At 40.2% G+C, this 17807-nt stretch overlaps 2 protein-coding genes across 4 annotated transcripts in view; one reads left to right on the plus strand and one right to left on the minus strand.

Annotated features, from left to right (window-relative positions):
* Positions 1–221: 221 nt before the first annotated feature.
* On the minus strand, positions 222–2591 carry nthl1 (nth-like DNA glycosylase 1). The gene is made up of 3 exons (XM_042484666.1): positions 2346–2591; positions 924–1029; positions 222–727 (listed from the first exon to the last, which is right to left on the minus strand). The coding sequence occupies exons 1-3, from the start codon at positions 2470–2472 to the stop codon at positions 421–423; spliced, it is 540 nt and encodes a 179-aa protein (XP_042340600.1). The 5' UTR covers positions 2473–2591; the 3' UTR covers positions 222–420.
* A 1354-nt stretch (positions 2592–3945) lies between these two features.
* Positions 3946–17807, plus strand: part of tsc2 (TSC complex subunit 2) — a 34536-nt gene continuing 20674 nt past the window's right edge. The window contains exons 1-25 of one of the 3 annotated variants that reach the window (XM_042484662.1): positions 3946–4051; positions 4153–4248; positions 8336–8479; positions 8569–8655; positions 8734–8844; positions 8926–9073; positions 9369–9486; positions 9596–9644; positions 11019–11144; positions 11334–11407; positions 11523–11649; positions 12719–12862; positions 12951–13088; positions 13192–13295; positions 13422–13503; positions 13660–13815; positions 13942–14061; positions 14519–14641; positions 14739–14845; positions 14962–15127; positions 15363–15485; positions 15599–15733; positions 15954–16143; positions 16298–16391; positions 16478–16580. In XM_042484662.1, the coding sequence (XP_042340596.1) occupies positions 4049–4051; positions 4153–4248; positions 8336–8479; positions 8569–8655; positions 8734–8844; positions 8926–9073; positions 9369–9486; positions 9596–9644; positions 11019–11144; positions 11334–11407; positions 11523–11649; positions 12719–12862; positions 12951–13088; positions 13192–13295; positions 13422–13503; positions 13660–13815; positions 13942–14061; positions 14519–14641; positions 14739–14845; positions 14962–15127; positions 15363–15485; positions 15599–15733; positions 15954–16143; positions 16298–16391; positions 16478–16580 (2868 nt within the window). In that variant the 5' untranslated portion in view covers positions 3946–4048. Of the gene's footprint in view, positions 4052–4152; positions 4249–5817; positions 5962–8335; positions 8480–8568; positions 8656–8733; positions 8845–8925; positions 9074–9368; positions 9487–9595; positions 9645–11018; positions 11145–11333; positions 11408–11522; positions 11650–12718; positions 12863–12950; positions 13089–13191; positions 13296–13421; positions 13504–13659; positions 13816–13941; positions 14062–14518; positions 14642–14738; positions 14846–14961; positions 15128–15362; positions 15486–15598; positions 15734–15953; positions 16144–16297; positions 16392–16477; positions 16581–17807 lie in introns of those variants that run through there. The other 2 variants (XM_042484664.1, XM_042484663.1) reach the window with 2 other exon arrangements.

Consider the following 17807-nt stretch of genomic DNA (forward strand, 5'->3'; position numbering starts at 1 on the left):
AAATACTAAAATGCAACAAATTGGTTTACTGTTGATGCACTAAAAATACACTTAAGTTTATTTAAGTTTAATGTTCGTTTTTCCTCGATGTGCATTACACCAACTCCCTTTTGCTGGAGGAAAGGGCAAACTTGAAATAAGACCACCATTTCGACTCTCAGTACATACATTTTTTTATTTGGTTAGAAAAAAATGAGCAATAACTGTACAAAAATATCTAATGACATAAAAAGTGTAAAAAGTTTTGTTTTAGTGTCAAATAAAACTAATCTTATTAAAAGCAGTTTTATTTGACACTAAAGCTATGATGAAATATTCAGAAACATTCACATCGAGGGTTAGCTTAGATGCGTGTCTTACAATATCTTTCAGTGTGTGCGTGTTTACATTTATTTGGTCACAGCGTAGACAAAAACTGAATCAATGATTAACTTTGCTTTTTAGCTTCCGTCTCTGTGCAGAGGGGGAAACAGGTGTTTGCAGTGTCTCCGTCTTTGTGCTCTCATGTTTGACAGCAGATTCTTGTTCAGGTTCAGTTTTTGTTGTCAAGGAAGAGGTTTGACTCGGAGACCGTGGGGATCCAGCTTTAGGCCTCTTTGTAGGAGAGATCCTGTGGGCGGACGGACAGCTGTGCTGGTTCAGACACACAGAGCAGAGAGGACTGACGGGGAGACAAACCTGCTGACCGAAACCCACGAGAAGCCAGTTGATCTCACTCCACAGCTCCCTGCGACAGACAGTGAGAGAGGAAGGTCACTCTAAAGCTGCGTTTGCACACATTATATGGTGAAGAGGTACAATCAAAAACAGGAGTCAGCGATGTTCTGTGTGTAATCATGTCAGTCTGGGTGACATTTTTTGAGATCTGTTGGTCCATGTTAATCAGGTTGTACGGGTCAGCAGTAAATTAGTCATGCTGTTACCTGGGTAACCACTCCTCCAGGGCCTTGCGTGTTTCCTCTGGGTTCTTGGTGGGTTTCTTGAGCCAGCCCAGCCGATTAGAGATACGATGCACATGTGTGTCCACGCCTAAAAAAAAATTAAAAATAAATCAACATATACGAGAGCACACATATGCAGATCTGGATTTCTAGAAATGATGATGTGGACTCACTGTGTTGCCTACACCTAATCTAATCATTGCAGATTACCTGTAGTCTTTTTCTGTTTAAGCTGGTATTTCAAGCAGCAACATTATATACCCTAGATTCATATTAGAAATTTCTAAACTTCTAAACAAAAAAAAAATGAATCAGCAACACACAAATTTGGTGCAGGTGCATGCAGTGAATGAGATGTGATATGTTAGAGGTCCAGTGTGTAAAATTTAGAGGGATTTAGTGGCATCTAGTGGTAAGGATTGAAAATAGCAACCGGTGAAAACTACCGATTAGAATTCCTTCACTGTTAATTGTTCAAGAAGTTTTAACGGGGAGTTTAATTATCCGCAGAGGTCTCTTCCTCTCCAAAGCAAATGCACCTGGCCATTAAAACCAGTAAGAACACTGAGGAAAGCAGTTTCACGTTACAAAGCAGTGTTCAGCTCTTCAGACACAGGTCACGAGCTTAACGCCCGCTAATGTTTGCTCACCTTCTTGTTCTAATAACTTAATGTGTACTCTCCTTATTTCTGCGTCAGTTGTTCTGAAGGTTTTTACCGTGAGTCACATTATCCGCAGAGGTCTGCTCCTCTCCAAATCAAACGGACAAAGTGACTTAATACAAAAAAAGAGAATAAAGCAGTTTTACGTTAAAAAATAAGTGTTTCCCCGATGCTTTTTGACTCGGTGGAACCCGTCCATGAGCCCAGCACCTGCTAATGTGACCTTTTTGTTTCTGAAAACTCAGATCCAGACGTTCAGGTTTTAACTGTGAGCCGAATTATCAGCAGAGATCTATTTTTCTCCAGAACAAACAGAAACAGTGATTTAAACTGAAAAAAAAAACCCCTGAAAAAAGAAGTTTCATAAAAAACCTGTGTTTTTGCAATACTCTCGTAGCAGAGGGTAATGCTTACTAATACTATCATTCTTATTTTCAGATGATTATACACTGAAGAAAACATGCTTTTTATATTACATTCCTTTTCTGCCAATATATCCTTCTTCATACTCCACACTGGACCTTTGAGTTCTCTAATAGTAATTTTTTCCTACCACGAAAGTCTCCTCAGACGTCTATAACCAACAGAAGGCAAACTACCTGAAAACTTGACAATTATTACCTGCAGTCTGAATCTTCGGTTCAATTTCAAACTATCTGACTTTGAGCTTCTTTGTTATCTATAATTTATCTGCTTTATTCCTTTTGATTTGTCAGTGAATGCTTCAAAAGTGTGTCCCCACCAATCCCGGACACCTGGTCCCAGGCAATGTTCATAGCCAAGTGAGCCATCTTAGGTCCAACTCCTGGCAGGCGGACCAGCCCCTCCACGCTATCTGGGATGTCCCCTCCAAACTCTTTCTGCAGCATGGCCGATGTCAGCTTCAGGTACTTCACCTTAGTCTAGAAAAGAGTGAGTGGGAAAATAACTCAATGAAAATCAGAAGTAAGAGGGAGGCTGAGACGGTGGAACCGTGGCTCCTTTGACACACAGACAGACTTCTGTGTTACCCTCCAGAAGCCGACGGGGTAGATGAGTTTCCTCAGTGTTTCGTCATCAGTGGTGAGTATATTTTCTACAGTGCAGCCGTGAGCTTTGAGCTTCTGCATGGCTGCTGCCGTCACCTGGTCCTTGGTCTGACTGGACAACATGAGTGAAACCAACACCTGGAAACGTCTCACCTGACAGAGAAGAGAACACACGGAACAAGTTGAATTAATGTGAACTAGTGAATTTGAAGACTTAAAAGAAGAAGACTTAACCACGCCTACATGCGCAGGAGCCTCTGTGTCGTAGCATTTCTCTGCTCCCATGTTATCTACAGGTGCATCACGGCCGCTCCTCATTTCACGAATGTATCCCAGTTGTTTCTTCCAGTCGGGAGGTTCCCAGTGTTCTGTCTTCACCGGTGAAACGCCTTCATCTGTGTCATATTCCACTTTCAGCTGTCTCCTCCTGCGGCTGTGTGAAGACAACGGTGATGTATCCGCTTCTTTTTTTGGTTGGCAGCCACCTGAGAGGGCACAGAGCAAGACAGAATGAGAAATATCTGACCCAGCATGGCAATACACACACCCCAAGGGCAATGTCCGTAAGTGACCATGTCTGAATGTGAATTCATGTCTAGCAGGCACAGAGATTTTTTTTAAGTTGAAGTTATTCAGTGCTTTGCAATAGCAAAAACAACTACAGAAGTGTATGAAAAAAACCCCAAAAAACCATAAGGGACTGTTCTTTATCTATCAGAGGAGGGGGGTAACTGGGTTTTTTTCTGGAAACTCACTGCATGACTAATCTGTCAACCCCTAATAAAATTATATCCAAAAAAAGACCATTTAGGGGCAGCCTCAAGCTCAGTGAGTAGAGTGTATGCCCCATGAAGGCTGAGTCCTTAGCAGCGGCCCGGGTTCGATTCTGGCTTGTGGCCCTGTCACTCCCTGACCATGCACAATAATGAAGGCATGAAAAACCAACCCCCCCCCCCCCCCCCCACAAAAAAAAACATATAAAGTTGTACGTCCGCCCCCGAGCCAAAACACAAAGTAAAACAGAATAAAACAAAACAAAACAAACAAACAAAAAATAAAAACACATGTCCCACAACAAAGAGGGAGGCTGGAAGGGTTACTGTAGAAACACTACACACACATACAGACGCACAAATAACGAACAGTCCCTAATTTTTTTTTTCTTTTCCTATATTGTCACTCATCTCATATCCCCTTACATTACGTGATTATTCTTGCAGGGACACATTATGCCTGCCTGTCTTTTGAAAGGTGATGTTGTTAGGTAGACTGAGTCCAGCCTTCCAGCCTTGGAGGCCCAGCTGACTCATAGATCTGCGGATGTGATGTACCAATCACTTATCAGATGCAGGAGTCTACGCGTTTACAGTGAAGAAGTCAAAACACCAGCAACTTTACCAGTCTTCACGCTGAAACAATGGTCTGTCGGGATTGTTAAACGAATTGAAGTTTACTTCTAAATCATTTCTCACGTGTTTGAGTTCCGCTATTAACCCAAAGTAAACATTACCCGTTTTTAAGGGGGCCGAAGAGGGTCTCTGCTCAAAGATCCTCGCCTCCTCCTCCTCCTCTTTGACGGCCACAGAGGAAACTGGATCCACTTTCCTCCGTCTGTTGGTGAGTTTGGACCTGAGTGAAGCTGCAGGTGCACAGCCAGCATTTTGATTACCACTTCGAGTGATAACAGATCTGCTCTGTACGAAATAAGGAGAGGTCATAGTCAAACTCTGGACTACATAACAGACCCTCGTGCTGCAGTGGACGTGATGCATTTAGATTAACCTGAAGTTAGTTTGTGTTTCGTTGTTTCAAGTCACGGGCGGACCAATAATAACACCAACAAAATAAGGAAACAACAGATTTTAGTCAGTGGTTCACGATTAGCCTTTAACGTTGGTATATTTAAAATAATAATAATAATAATAATAATAACAATAATTATATATATTTATAAATAAACAAAACTGAATTATCACTGTAGTCTCTGCATGTTAATAATAACATAATAAAAGGTTAAAAATAATTAAGTGGGATATACAGACAAATTATGCATACTCACCAGCAGAAAATATATTGCTCTTTTATTCATCATGCAAAAAGCATATTTTCGGTTCTATATAAATCATACATACTGATGATGTGCCAATATTTTCATGCATCCATGATTTAATGTAGTACCTTGTTATATATATATATATACATACATACATATACATATATATATATATTTTCTTGCTTATGCAGCGTTATTTCTGCTTAATGTTGACATTAATTCCACTACAGAAGAAAGCTGATGATCACCAATATTAGATGGGGTAAAGAGTGGATATATTGATCAGTAGCTGTTATTGTCTGAATGAGTTGTTTTATATGTACAGTATATATATGTATAAATTTATAAAGAATATCAACAAAATTTCCATTATCATGCATTCCTAATTTCAATATGACTATCAAGGCCCACAATCATATCATATTTAATATAATAATAATAATAATAATAATAATAATAATTTTTGATAAACAATGCACATCATGGTCTTGTCTCTTTCTCACTGTCAAAATAACAGGTGTATTTATATGTCATGTTTACACTAACGAGGTAGTTATAAGGTACAGAAAAACAAGGTACAATTTTTGTTGCTTTCTGTTTCTTACCAACCAATTTTTTTTTTATCCCCACTGATTTCATAGCGGCACTTTAATGCATCTTGTTATGGATAATATTGACAATGTAACCCACTAACACAAGAAAGGTCAGTGCGTCAGGGCAATAAAGTTCAAAGCACTTATTGTCCAAAAGCTCCGCTCAAAGGCAGGCTGGTGAAAGTGCAGCTTCTGAATCAACGAGGAACCAACTTCAGCATTGTTAGCATGTTTAGCTAGCAGGTAGTTAGCGTAACTGTGAGGTAACGTTTCAGTTTTTGTAACTTGTATCACTACTACTCGACTGTTGCACAGCTCTATGAGGCCTTTGGTTAAAAAAATAACCGTCGCTAACTTTTGTGTAGATGTTTATCTCTCCATGTGCCGTATTTAAAACGTTAAACCCCTAACAACAGGGCTTTTAGCATAGTTTGGATTTAGCTTGCTCGGAACTACATTTCCCATCAGCGAGGGCAGTAAACGTGTTTTTGTAGGAAGTGCCCCTGTCACAGCATTAGTGTGACATCCGGTTGAGGAGTGGAGCTCTGAGCCTGGACCGTGAACAAGCTTTCAGCAGCAAATACAGACTTGTATCAATGCACGGACGCAGACGGCTCTGTTGGCTGCATACGGACGAATCTGGCTGCGACTGAATGAAACTGAGAGCGATTTTTCTCCATTAAGGTGAGAGGAGAGGGGGAGGGGGGAGTTGTTTTTGAGTTGCCGGACCTTGAATGCCTCAGAGGAATGCTAGCTCATGACAGGGATTGTAACGTGTAACGTTAGCTAACGGTTCGGTAGCGCTATTGTGCGTTTCTCCTGATTATACCAGGTTTATGTTGTAAAGTGTCCACGGATATAGTCTGCTCTGGCCGGAGGCTACCTTGCACCGATGTGGTTGTTGTTGTTGGACTGAAACAGAACAGTCGTTGTCTGTCTGCTCACCTCCCCTCCCCTCTGTCTTTCTCTCTGTCAAGTCCACATGACAGCAGATTCTCCAAAAACTGCCCCCTGGGTTTACTTATTTACAGGCCGGGACTGCAAACGCCACTGCTGGTTAGCATCCAGTTTACATAAAAACGTTTACCCGTGTGCACAATGGGGCTATGCATAGTGTGATTAAAGTTTGTTGATGCTGATTTAATTTACTGTAAACTTAAGAAATATTTGGATATCATGATTTCACCATGTGCAGGAGGATGATGCATAAATCAACATACTGCTGGCAGAAATAAACTGGTAGAGTAGCTGATTTTGTTGTTAAAGCACAAAAATGAAAATATTGTAAAGCTCCTCACGACCTTTCTAACGAGGAGTCAACAGATTTGAAAAACTGTGTGTATTACTCTCAGCCAACACCAGAGAAGGCAGCCTGCAAAAAACTATCAGCATGGGAGAAACTTTTACTTTTTAAAACTCCAGGGAGCTATTTTTATTATTCCTCCAAATTCTTTTTTTTTTCTCTCTTTTCTCTTTTCACTGAACTTTATATTAAAAAAAAAACGTTGCAGGGAACTTGCGATATATGATGTTAAAAGTTTCAGTTTTGATTAAACATTTGCGAAAGGCATTTAAACAAAGTTTTTTTGTTGGAGTTTGTGATATTCCAAACTCAAAATTTCAATAGAAATATATCTGTTTTTATTGTAAATGCATCAGTTATTAGTCTTAAATATTAATCATTAAATATTAATAATTTGTCTCGGTATTGGCCCTGAAAAGACAATATCAGTCGACTCCTATATCATTGAAGCATTATAGAGTTTCTTTCAGGCTGATTGTTTTTGTTTTGTTGTTTTTGTCATCCTCTATTGAGCTGGTAAAGTGTTGGCTGATTGTAATTAGCGAGCAAATTGCTCCAAATATATGTAATTATGAGCTATATTAAGTTATATATGACTATATATCAGATATTGTAACTAAATAATATTTTGAGGCAGGATGTCTCTGGGATTTTGCACCCCCTTTCCATATTTCTCGCCCAGAGGATTTGTCTTTCAAAATAAATTGAATGACTCTCCCCACAAATCTTCCAATATCATACATATGTATCAAAGCTTTTTATTTACAACTCGACATAAATACATAGATCACTATTTTTCACTCTTTCTTAAAAAATGAGATCAGTTTGCCCTGCGACAGTTGGGGTGGAATTAAACTCTAGAATTCAAAGTAAATTTCACAATTCACTCAAACTATTCAATACATGTGTTGAGAGTAGATTTAGTTCATATATTGGTTAGGAGGGAAATTTAAGGTCTGGGGGCATTTTACTCTATCTTAGCTACTTTATTCATCCACAGGGAAATTTGTCTTAGACAAAAGAGGCTGCCACATACATATATGAGCTGTGTTCGAAACCGTTCCCTATCACGGATATAGTGCACTACATAGTGCGTTCTGATGGAAACTTCAGGTTTTATCACCACAGTGTGACTGTAAAGTCTTGTTCAGCATGATGACGCTCTGTAGTCTCATGTAGCCTCTTGTTAGCAGTCGCCTTTTTTTTAAGACACATAAAACCTTCAAAGTTCACAGTGGGGTGTTCACTGATGAATGTTATTGTCGTTGAACAAAAGAAAGGCTCTTCAGCTTGTATTAACCACAGACCTTATTTCAGGCTTCTAACCAAAAACCCATTAAAAAAACCATTGACTTCTGTATTTTAGGGCTCATTACTGAAGTTCTCTTTTTTTCTGACAGCTCATAATCCAGAAGCCTCAATAGTCTGAAAAATGTCCCATTGCACCGAAAGTTCAGTTTACGACAGCGCATTTTCCCGAATACAATCGCACATTGCTCCAAAAATAGCTGCACACTTGTCTTTGGATCTCTGTTAGTGTCTGTTTAGCCCTTAATGTGAATGTTGCCTAATTACTAGCTGGAAAGCCACATAAAGTCATATTTAGATAAATCAGGTGCTTTATGTCACCTTTAAGAATTGGCTTTTGCATTGTGACAGTTTTGCATGGTGCAGAAAATTTTGTAAATAATATTCGTGAAACTCTTTCTCCGGGCGGCCATCAGTCCCAGTTTGTGTAATCTGTCACTCTTCCAGGTTGTGGCCATGAATAAACAACCGAGCAAGGAGAGTCTCAAGGACAAGGTGAAGGGGATCTTTGGGCTGGGACCCCCACGGCCTCCAAGCAAACAAAGTGAGACGAGACCGTCTGAGTTTATCATTACGACTGACATCATCAAGGTATGCTCATACACACAGACTTACCGTGCTTTTCATTTTTTTCCCATCATGTTTTGCATCTTGTCACTCTTCCCTTTTTTTTTTGTCAGGAGCTTCACCCGGACTGCGGTCTGAGCAACCGTGTTCGCATGATGAACCATGTCTGCGATCTCGCCAAAACGAAAAAATTTGAGGAGGTGAGTCTGCTGCTGGATTTTTTTGATACAGCGGTCCATATTATCATCTGCATTTGCTAAAATCTGTGTATTTTTTAGCATGCAGTGGAGGCTGTATGGAAAGCTGTGGAGGACATGCTGACACCAGAGCAGCCGCCTGAGGCCAGACATGCTGTCCTGCAGCTGCTGAGGGCCATTATACAGGGACAGGTAAACAGACACAACACACACATACAATATAAATGTATATAAATGTCATTTTATGAAGTCATGCTCACTGTTTATGTGAAGGGCGAGCGGCTCGGCCCGCTCAGAGCCTACTTTTTCAAGGTGATCAGAGACTACCAACCATGCAACGAGGATCTCTCTGACAGGCTGGAAGTCTTCAAGGCCTTAACTGAGAATGGGAAAGACATCACTTACCTGGAAGAGGACATAGGTAAAATTTTGCCGAAAAATGTTGGAACTCTTCAAAAGTTACACTTGGTCATTGTCTGGTTCACAAGCATAATCCTCTTTGGATTCTGTATTGAAAAGTTAGTTTGCAGTGATGTGAAACAGAATAAAAACTGACTTAAAACTGACTTGCAAATGCTGTGAAAACAATGGGTTGTAAGAGGTTACATACTTGTTTGTTTAACCTAATATAAACCACATTTGTAGTAATGTTTATAATTGTAACTTCTTAAAACATTCACTGGTAATATTGTTTTCTGTTTTCTCCTCTTCCCCAGCACGCTTTGTCCTCCTGTGGATGGACATAGGTCTCACCTCCGACTTTCTCCATGTTCTTGTAAATCTGGTTAAGTTCAACAGCTGCTACCTGGACCAAAATGTCTCCATCATGGTCCAGTAAGTCAGAGTTACAGACAAATATACATCTTCTGTGCATTTTTTTTGGTTGATATTTTTTGAAATGATAACATGCATTATTTGCTAATTCTGTTGTGCTCCCCTGTAGAAAAATCTGTCTTCTGTGCAATAGAACAACATCTTCAACAGATATTGAGGTAGGTATTTTTTTTCCCTTCACTTTACTGCTAAACTGCTAAACTGAAGCAACTACTGCTGTAGTGTAACATGTTTTCTTTTGCGAAATGAAAACAGTCGGCACATTCTTGGATTAAACTGCTTGTTAGCATTCAACATTATGTGCCGACTTTCCCTGCTCCTAATGTGTTTGTATACCAGGACAAGGACAGTAGTCCAATTAAATAGCCTAATTGAAGTATCGATTTAACTGTGCATGAACTGACTGTTACACATCACTGATCCAGGGAAGAAATTCTGTGATTAAGAGGCTCTCAGGTCCATCAGATTAAGTGAGAACTTTTCAGATTTTCATCAAATATGTAAAATCACTGTTCCAAAACCATTATATACAGGGAATCAGGTAAATCTTAAGCAGTGGGTTAATAGCTGTTTTTTTGACCATCAGCAGAAATAAAACATTTGATGTTGGAGTTGATGATAAAGGACCAGAAATCAAACACTTCATTTGACTTGACTTGAGTGGCCGCATGAATACTGTGTTTGTCCAGCATGTATTTCTACAAACCATGTCGCCATACCAAACTGAGGCACACAGGGAAGACATCTTGTTTCAGCAATTATTTTTCGGATTCTTTAAAGTGAGTAGTGTGCCTGTGTTGCTCATGTGCAATCCTCTGCAGGTTTTGAAACACGCTGAATGCAAAAGTTCTCAAGATCAGAGAACAGATTTGAATTGTTTCTTAAACATTTAGCCATGTGGTATGAAAACAGAAACTTGCATTTGACAACTACACAGATTAAGGGATGCACATTATTACTTTTTTTGCTGATATATGCCGATATAAAAACAAGCCATTTGGTTGATAACTGATACCAATATTCATATATATCCACCTTTATCCTCGCCTAATTTTAGTGATCATCAAGTCTCTTCTGTAGCAACTAGCATGTTGACTGACATGATTCATTTTAAAGACAATATCTGCCGATAGTGATGGCATGCCAATATAATTGTGCATCCCTAATATAAATATAATATAAAAGGGAAAATAGGAAAGGTTTTTTGTAAAGGTAAGCATTAGAGGCTTGTTTGTAATAAGCTGCACTTTCTGTTTTTATTGTAAACAAACAGCTCATTGAAACATCATCAGTACTTATTAACTACATATCCAACACTGCCAATCTAACAAATCCTACAACTGTTGAAATTATGAACCACAGAGTTGTTACAACTTTGTATTGTTTCTTCCTCAAAGCACTGTGTAAAAAATTAAAGTAGTTGGTTTGTGTTTAACACTTGTCTCAGCTAAAGTTGGCCTGCAGGCCTTTGCGGATGTGTTTGATGCTGATGCACTACTTGTGTGTGTGTTCTGTGTGTATGACGTGTTCAGGTGGCACTACAAGTACTGGATGCAGTGGTGTGTTACAACTGCCTGCCCTCAGACTCTCTCACCGTCTTCATCATCACACTCTGTCGTACAGTCAACGTCAAGGAGTTTTGTGAATCCTGCTGGAAGGTGAGAGAACACACACACACACACACACACACACACACACACACACACACACACACATTTACACACACATTTTTTCTTTCATTTGAAGGCTCAGGTGTAAAAGGGCATGATTCATTACCACATCCTGTGGTGATCTCTCCTGTGTTGTTTGTTTTTTCCACCTTGTTGTGTTCCTCTGTGCCTCTGCAGTTGATGAGGAAGGTGTTGGGGACTCACCTCGGCCACAGTGCCATTTACACCATGTGCCGCATAATGGAGGAGAGGTATTAAGCCGTTTAAGCGTATTTTTTAGCCTGATGTGCATCATCCATTATCTCCTATTACTGTGATGGTTCTCCTGATATGTCCGTCTCTCTAACTGCCTACAACTTCCACCAGAGTGTACATGGAGGACGCACCACTGTTGAGAGGAGCTGTATTCTTTGTTGGGATGGCACTCTGGGGCGCACACAGACTCCCCGCCCTCAAAAACACACCCACACTGGTTCTACCATCTTTCTATAAGGTAACACACGCACGCACACACACACACACACACACACACACACACACACACACACACACATCTATGCATTCATTCCCTGTAGGCATGTGCTGATAGTAAAATTTAAGGTCTGATTATCCAATTTTAGCCAAAATAATCCTATGTCTTAAATAACATGAAAGAAAACTAATGCATACATGACCAAAAAAAGTCAGGGAAAACATTTTTGCTCTCATGAACATGTTCGCATTCTGTCTTGGGCTGCTAAGAGGGCTGGGTGATGTGGAGAAAATCAAATACCAAAATATTTTTAACCAAATACTTTTGATATTGCGAAGATATTCCAGTATTGACTATTGGTGCTTTCACAAAATATTTACACAATGAGACTGATAAACATTTATCAGTAATGTGGATATAATGACTACATGGGTAAAGGCAAAGAAAAGAATAGCTATAACAGTCTGGTAATTTTTATGAAATCAAATCACTTAACTGAAATTCAGCCTTTCAAACCAGGGAAACACAACACTTAAGATATCGAAAACCCGAGACAATATCTGGTCTCGGAGCGCAATATCAATATAATATTGATATATTGCCCAGCTCTAGAAGCAACTAATGATTATTTTCATTATATTTTTTTTGTTTAATCTATGAATCATTTGGGCTACTAAATGTTGCAAGAGAGGAAAAAATGCACATTAGAATGTTTGAAGCCAAAGGTAAAACATTAGAAACATCTAAACTCCAAAGAGCATCTGAAAAATATCCCTGCAATTGAAGCCAAATAAGTGAAAGCTTCAAATATGACTTAACCAGTTACCATAATTGTTCCAATTCTTTGACTTATTGATTGATTGACCAATTGTTTTGCCTTTAACATTATCAGTGAATATATGTATACTATAGTTTGTATACTATAGTATACTATAGTTCCAGGGTGACTTTTATTAGTTTTTGTGCAATAATGAGTAAAAGATATATGAAAAAAATTACTAAATAGATGGTAGTCTGAAAAAACAAGACTCTACCATGAATGTAATAATTCAGTTGTGATAACGGTTGTTGTCTGACCTCTGCCACTCAGGCCATGTCGTGTGCCAATGAGGTGGTGTCCTATGAAATCGTCCTCTCTATCACCAGACTGATTAAGAAGTACGGCAAAGAGCTGCAGGTGGTCACCTGGGACATCCTGCTGGGAATCATTGAGCGTCTGCTGCAGCAGATCCAGGTACACACACGTGTACTGCACATGTGCACAGATTAAAAAAACTGTTTGTTTGTTTTGTTTATTAACCAAGTCTCATCTGTCTTCACAGACAATAGGCAGTGCAGAGTTGAAGGCCATTGTGTACGAGCTGTTGACCACAGTAGAGGAGCTGTACGAGCAGAACGGTTACCACGGCTCCACGGAGAAGTTTTTCAGTCTGGTTGAGAAATGTGCTGACAAGAGACCCGTAAGTGCTTTTGAGTGTCCATCCCTTTGGTATCATTCTGTTCTCATCTGGTCCTCTTTTGTACTGCTGTTACTTTCTAATCATAATCTTGTGTGTATGACAGGATGCTTCAGTGCTGACCCTCATCTCGTACAGGGCTCAGTCCATCCAGCCAGCCAAGGACGGCTGGATTCAGAGCCTTCACCGCCTCATGGAGAAATTCTTCAGGTAAGGATGCACATGAAGAGGATGGTAATGATATTTTGGTATTTATTTGTCTTTGTTAATCATCGCTGTGATCCCTGTCTTGCATCTCTGCTGTCCCGCTCTGTTATCTTACCGTCTCTCTTACAGGAATGAGACTCGCAGCATGATAAGGATCAAAGTGCTTCATATCCTGTCCTTCGTTCTCAGTACCAATCGACAGCTTTACGAGGTCTGCACACTTACACATGCACACACACATTTGCATCCCTACTGTCAAGTTCACTGTCACATTGGTATTTAAGCTTTGATGTTTGTTTTCTCAGATGTATTAAAATTCACAAAGTAAAACTCGTTCTCCCTTATTTTCTTCTTTAACTTGTTCCAGGATGAGTTGATTGAAATGGTGGTGATCCCGCAGCTCAGTGGGATAGCTGAAGATCGGGACCTGGCCGTCCGAAAACAGGCCACCCAGTTACTGGTGGACCTTGCTGAGGGCTGTAACACACACCACTTTACCAGCCTGCTTGACATCATTGAACGGGTATATACACACACACACACACACACACACACACACACGTAGATGTTCATGTTGTCTCACTTAAACCCTCATAAAGTAATTCAGTTCTGCCCATTACAGCCATCATGTGTTTTTCTCTCTGTGTAGGTGGCCAGTCGCTCTTTGGTGTGCTCAGGGCCCCTGGAGGTTTCTGAGAGAGACCCCACAGCAGAGTCTCCTATGGAGGACGTCAGGACTGCTATACTGGGCCTGCTGGAAATCCTGCAGGTATACTCATGAGGACTGAATTCACTAAAGTGTCTTTAAAATTAATGTTAATAAGTTATTTCAGAAAAGATGCACTTCAAATTTGAATACTCAATATTGTTATGATGTCTTGCCAACGTAATTTGTTTTGATATTTACAAACTTCTTCAATCCAAAAGAACAAAAAGATTTTTTCAGCGACTTAAGATAAGCATGTTTACAAATATTAGTGCAGTCTGCCTGATAGCAATCTGATGTCCTTTAAGGTTTCTTTAACAGAGAATAAATATATTAATTATTGATAAGTATTAACTTCTCTTAAGTTTTATCTCTTAACCTAAGGGACAAAAGAAATTGTGCTAAAAACATTTTTTCCCTATTTTGCAGTTAAAACAAAAAATCCTAATGTGTTTTTTGTGAATCTAGGAGAAATGTAATGAGTCTGGTGATTCACCTTCATTTTTTTCTCTCCTGCCAGAGTAAACTCTACAGCCTACCAGCCAGTCATGCCAGTCGCGTGTATGAGTTGCTTATCAGCCACCTGCAGCTTCACTACAAGAACAAGTACTGCTCAGCTATTGCTTCCAGTATTAGACTACAGGTAGCAGGGATTCATTTATTTACTATGCATATAACTCCATTTCTAACGTATATGCATGCTGACTTATTTTTTGTAAAACTTTAATTCCCTCCTTCAGGTGTTTGACTTCTTTCTGATGATGCGAGCGGACTCTCTTCACCGTCTTGGAGTCCCTAACAAAGATGGGGCCATCAGGTTCAGCCCTTACTGCTACTGTGACACAGGGTGAAGACACACACACACATACACACACACACCTCTTATCTGCTCATGTGTTGCTTAAAATAAACCAATGAACTAAATATTAACAGGATTGTTAATTGTTTCCCTTGTTGTTTCAGAGAGCCAGAGAAGCGTGTCAGTGAAAAGAAACCTGCAGGGTCAACGTCTCCTCCTGCTGGCAGCCCTGCTCCTGCTGCTGCTCCTTCCGCTTCAACAGCCTCAATACGCTCAGCCTACCTTCCCTATGCACCGGCCTTCTGTGTCCTCCTGCAGTGCCTGAAGATGGTACGCACAGAATAATTGTATCCACCTCACAGATAAGTGGGATGCATGAAATGCATCTGCGTCAAAGCTGTGTTTGCTAGTTCTTTTGGAGTAAATAACTGGTTATCGCTAAAGCTCCAGGGTTTATCACCCTTTGAAGCAAATGACTCAGCATAAAGAGACTTATAACAGATGATCACAGTGATTTCCCTCCTGTCTTTTAAGATATCAGACACAGTTTATTTTTCTCTTGTAGGAGACAGATTGGAAGGTGCTGAAGCTGGTTCTTGACAAGCTGCCGTGGACGCTGCAGTACAAAGTGCTGCTGCTCACATCACCATGCAGCTTGGACCAGCTCTGTTCTACACTCTGCTGCATGGTACTGAAAATAGAGACACATGCATACAAAGTCTGTACATATGTGAATTTGCTTGCGTACACACGACCAAATGTCACTATATGTTGCTCATTTCTTTGTCCATGTGCTCGTAGGTGACGGATCGACTGATCTCTGAGCGCTTGAAGAAGACCCCAGAGGGGTTTTCTCGCACTGATGTTCAGTTGGCGGTGGTTCCTGTCCTCACAGCAATCACCTCCTACCATAACTACCTGGAGCAGTCGAGACAGGTACGAACAAAAACAAAGTAATAGTTTAAATCATCAAGAGGTTTCTAGGAAGGTTGCACGTTGGGTTTACTGACTGCCAGAAGGTCCACATGCAGCGTTCCATTATGGCTGGTGTTTGTATACCACACAGATTCACCAGCCCCTCCGCACACATACATACATGGAGGCACTGTGTTTCCATGATGGAACAATGTTAATTGGTGTCCTCTCCCCTCTACAGAGAGAACTGGTTCAGTGCCTGGAGACTGGCCTCATTTACCGCTGTGCCAAGCAATGTGTGGTGGCTCTCACAATGTGCACGGTGGAGATGCCTGACATAATGATCAAGCTCCTGCCCGCTCTTATCGTCAAGCTCACTCACATCTCTGCAACTGTTGCCATGGCATCTCCAATGCTTGAGTTCCTCTCCAGTGAGCAACAGAAGCTTTTCTGAAAACTTGCTCAGTTCTTTTCTTTAAAAGTTAATTTACTTTTGTTGAGTTTTCAAGGCCAGTTAGTCACATCCAATGTTTCTGTGAAGAAAGTATTTGGTTGATGTGCTCTTTCTCCTGCTTTGTGTCATAGCTCTGGTGCGCTTGCCGCATCTCTATGCCAACTTTGTAGCTGAGCAGTATGTCAGCGTGTTTGCCATCTCTCTACCCTACACTAACCCCTCCAAGTAAGTGCTCACATTCACACAAACACAAGGTTGTTCCCTGCTGCACAGACACACTCTGATCTGTTTGTTTCTTCCTTTCCTATCAGGTTCAACCAGTACATTGTGTCTCTGGCCCACCATGTGATCGCCATGTGGTTTATTCGCTGCAGACTCCCCTTTCGCAAGGACTTTGTTCAGTACATCACAAAGGTGTGTGCTGGTTTGACTCACTACCTTTACTGATTTACTTAGACTTGCAATTTCCATTTTTAAATATAACATCACACACATGGAAGTACTTACTAAAAGAGAAGAGAAACAATGAAATACCGACAGAAAGTAAAAGAGCTTAACTCCCACATGGAAATCAATGTCTTTGTGCTCTCAGATCATCCTTGTGCTTTCACATTTGTAAAGGAAAAATTAACAATTTAGGAAATATTTTCTTTTGTATGCATCAACACAGATAGGTATTGTTAATATTTTAATGGAACTACTACTCTTTCTGATACTGCTTATCGATCCAAAATTGAAATTGTGCTCTTATTGTTGGTTCTTTGTGTGTGTGTGTGTGTGTGTGTGTGTGTGTGTGTGTGTGTGTGTGTGTGTGTGTGTGTGTGTGTGTGTGTGTGTGTGTGTGTGGTGTGGGTGGGTGGGTGGGTGGGGGTGGTTATTTTATGTTTTATAAGTATAGTATATAACAATAACAATGAGTCAGGCTGTCGTAAATGGTGCATTTCTCTGCCCGTATGTGATGCACTTTTGCTGGATGTTTGGAAAGATTGCTCGTGTTCTTGCCCGTACATGCATATCTGATGTTGCAATTGTGGCGATGAGCAGTGTTGGCATCAACTCTTGTGAATTATAACCAGACTAAATCCTATATATTGCTGCTTTCAATAATCAGTTTGACATTTTGGGAAATATGCTTTATTTCAGTGCTTGCAGAGAGTTAGATTTTAAAGTCATAACCTTGCCTGTGTGTTAAATATGACGTGACAACCATCAGAGAGTTATCTTAGCTTAGGATAAAGCCTTGACCATTAAGTCTTGTGAAAGAGAAGTTGCCAGGCAACCAGCAGAGAAAAAAAGTCCCTGTGCCTGGCTGAAAATCTGGTACATAACAGCCAATAAAACCACTGCATTTTTTACCTAAGTTTTTGTGCAAATTACACAAACAAAATAATCAGGGAGCTTTAGATGGTAGGATACTTTTGGACAAAGCTGGGTTGTTTCCTCCCCAGTCTAATATTTTGTGTGTACATTTATGACTGTGTCTCAATGACCTCTTATGGTCGCAAAGATTCACAATTATTGTTAATGTTGATGATTGGCTTTGTTCAGCATGGCATACAATGCTGGCCATAGCTTCATATTTGACTGACAGACATTAGAGTGGTATCAGTCTTCTCATCTGACTGTTTGCAAGAAAATGAA

This window comes from Plectropomus leopardus, chromosome 4, assembly GCF_008729295.1.
Source record: "Plectropomus leopardus isolate mb chromosome 4, YSFRI_Pleo_2.0, whole genome shotgun sequence".
In the NCBI taxonomy this organism is placed as follows: Eukaryota; Metazoa; Chordata; class Actinopteri; order Perciformes; family Serranidae; genus Plectropomus; species Plectropomus leopardus.

Coding starts and splice junctions, on each gene's coding strand:
- nthl1 (XM_042484666.1), bottom strand. CDS start 2,472: ATGCTGCAGAAAGAGTTTGGAGGGGACATCCCAGATAGCGTGGAGGGG. Junction 1,030..2,345: donor GGACCAGGTGTCCGGGATTG/GTGGGGACACAC, acceptor ATTTTTTTTTAG/GCGTGGACACACATGTGCAT. Junction 728..923: donor CTGGAGGAGTGGTTACCCAG/GTAACAGCATGA, acceptor TGTCTGTCGCAG/GGAGCTGTGGAGTGAGATCA.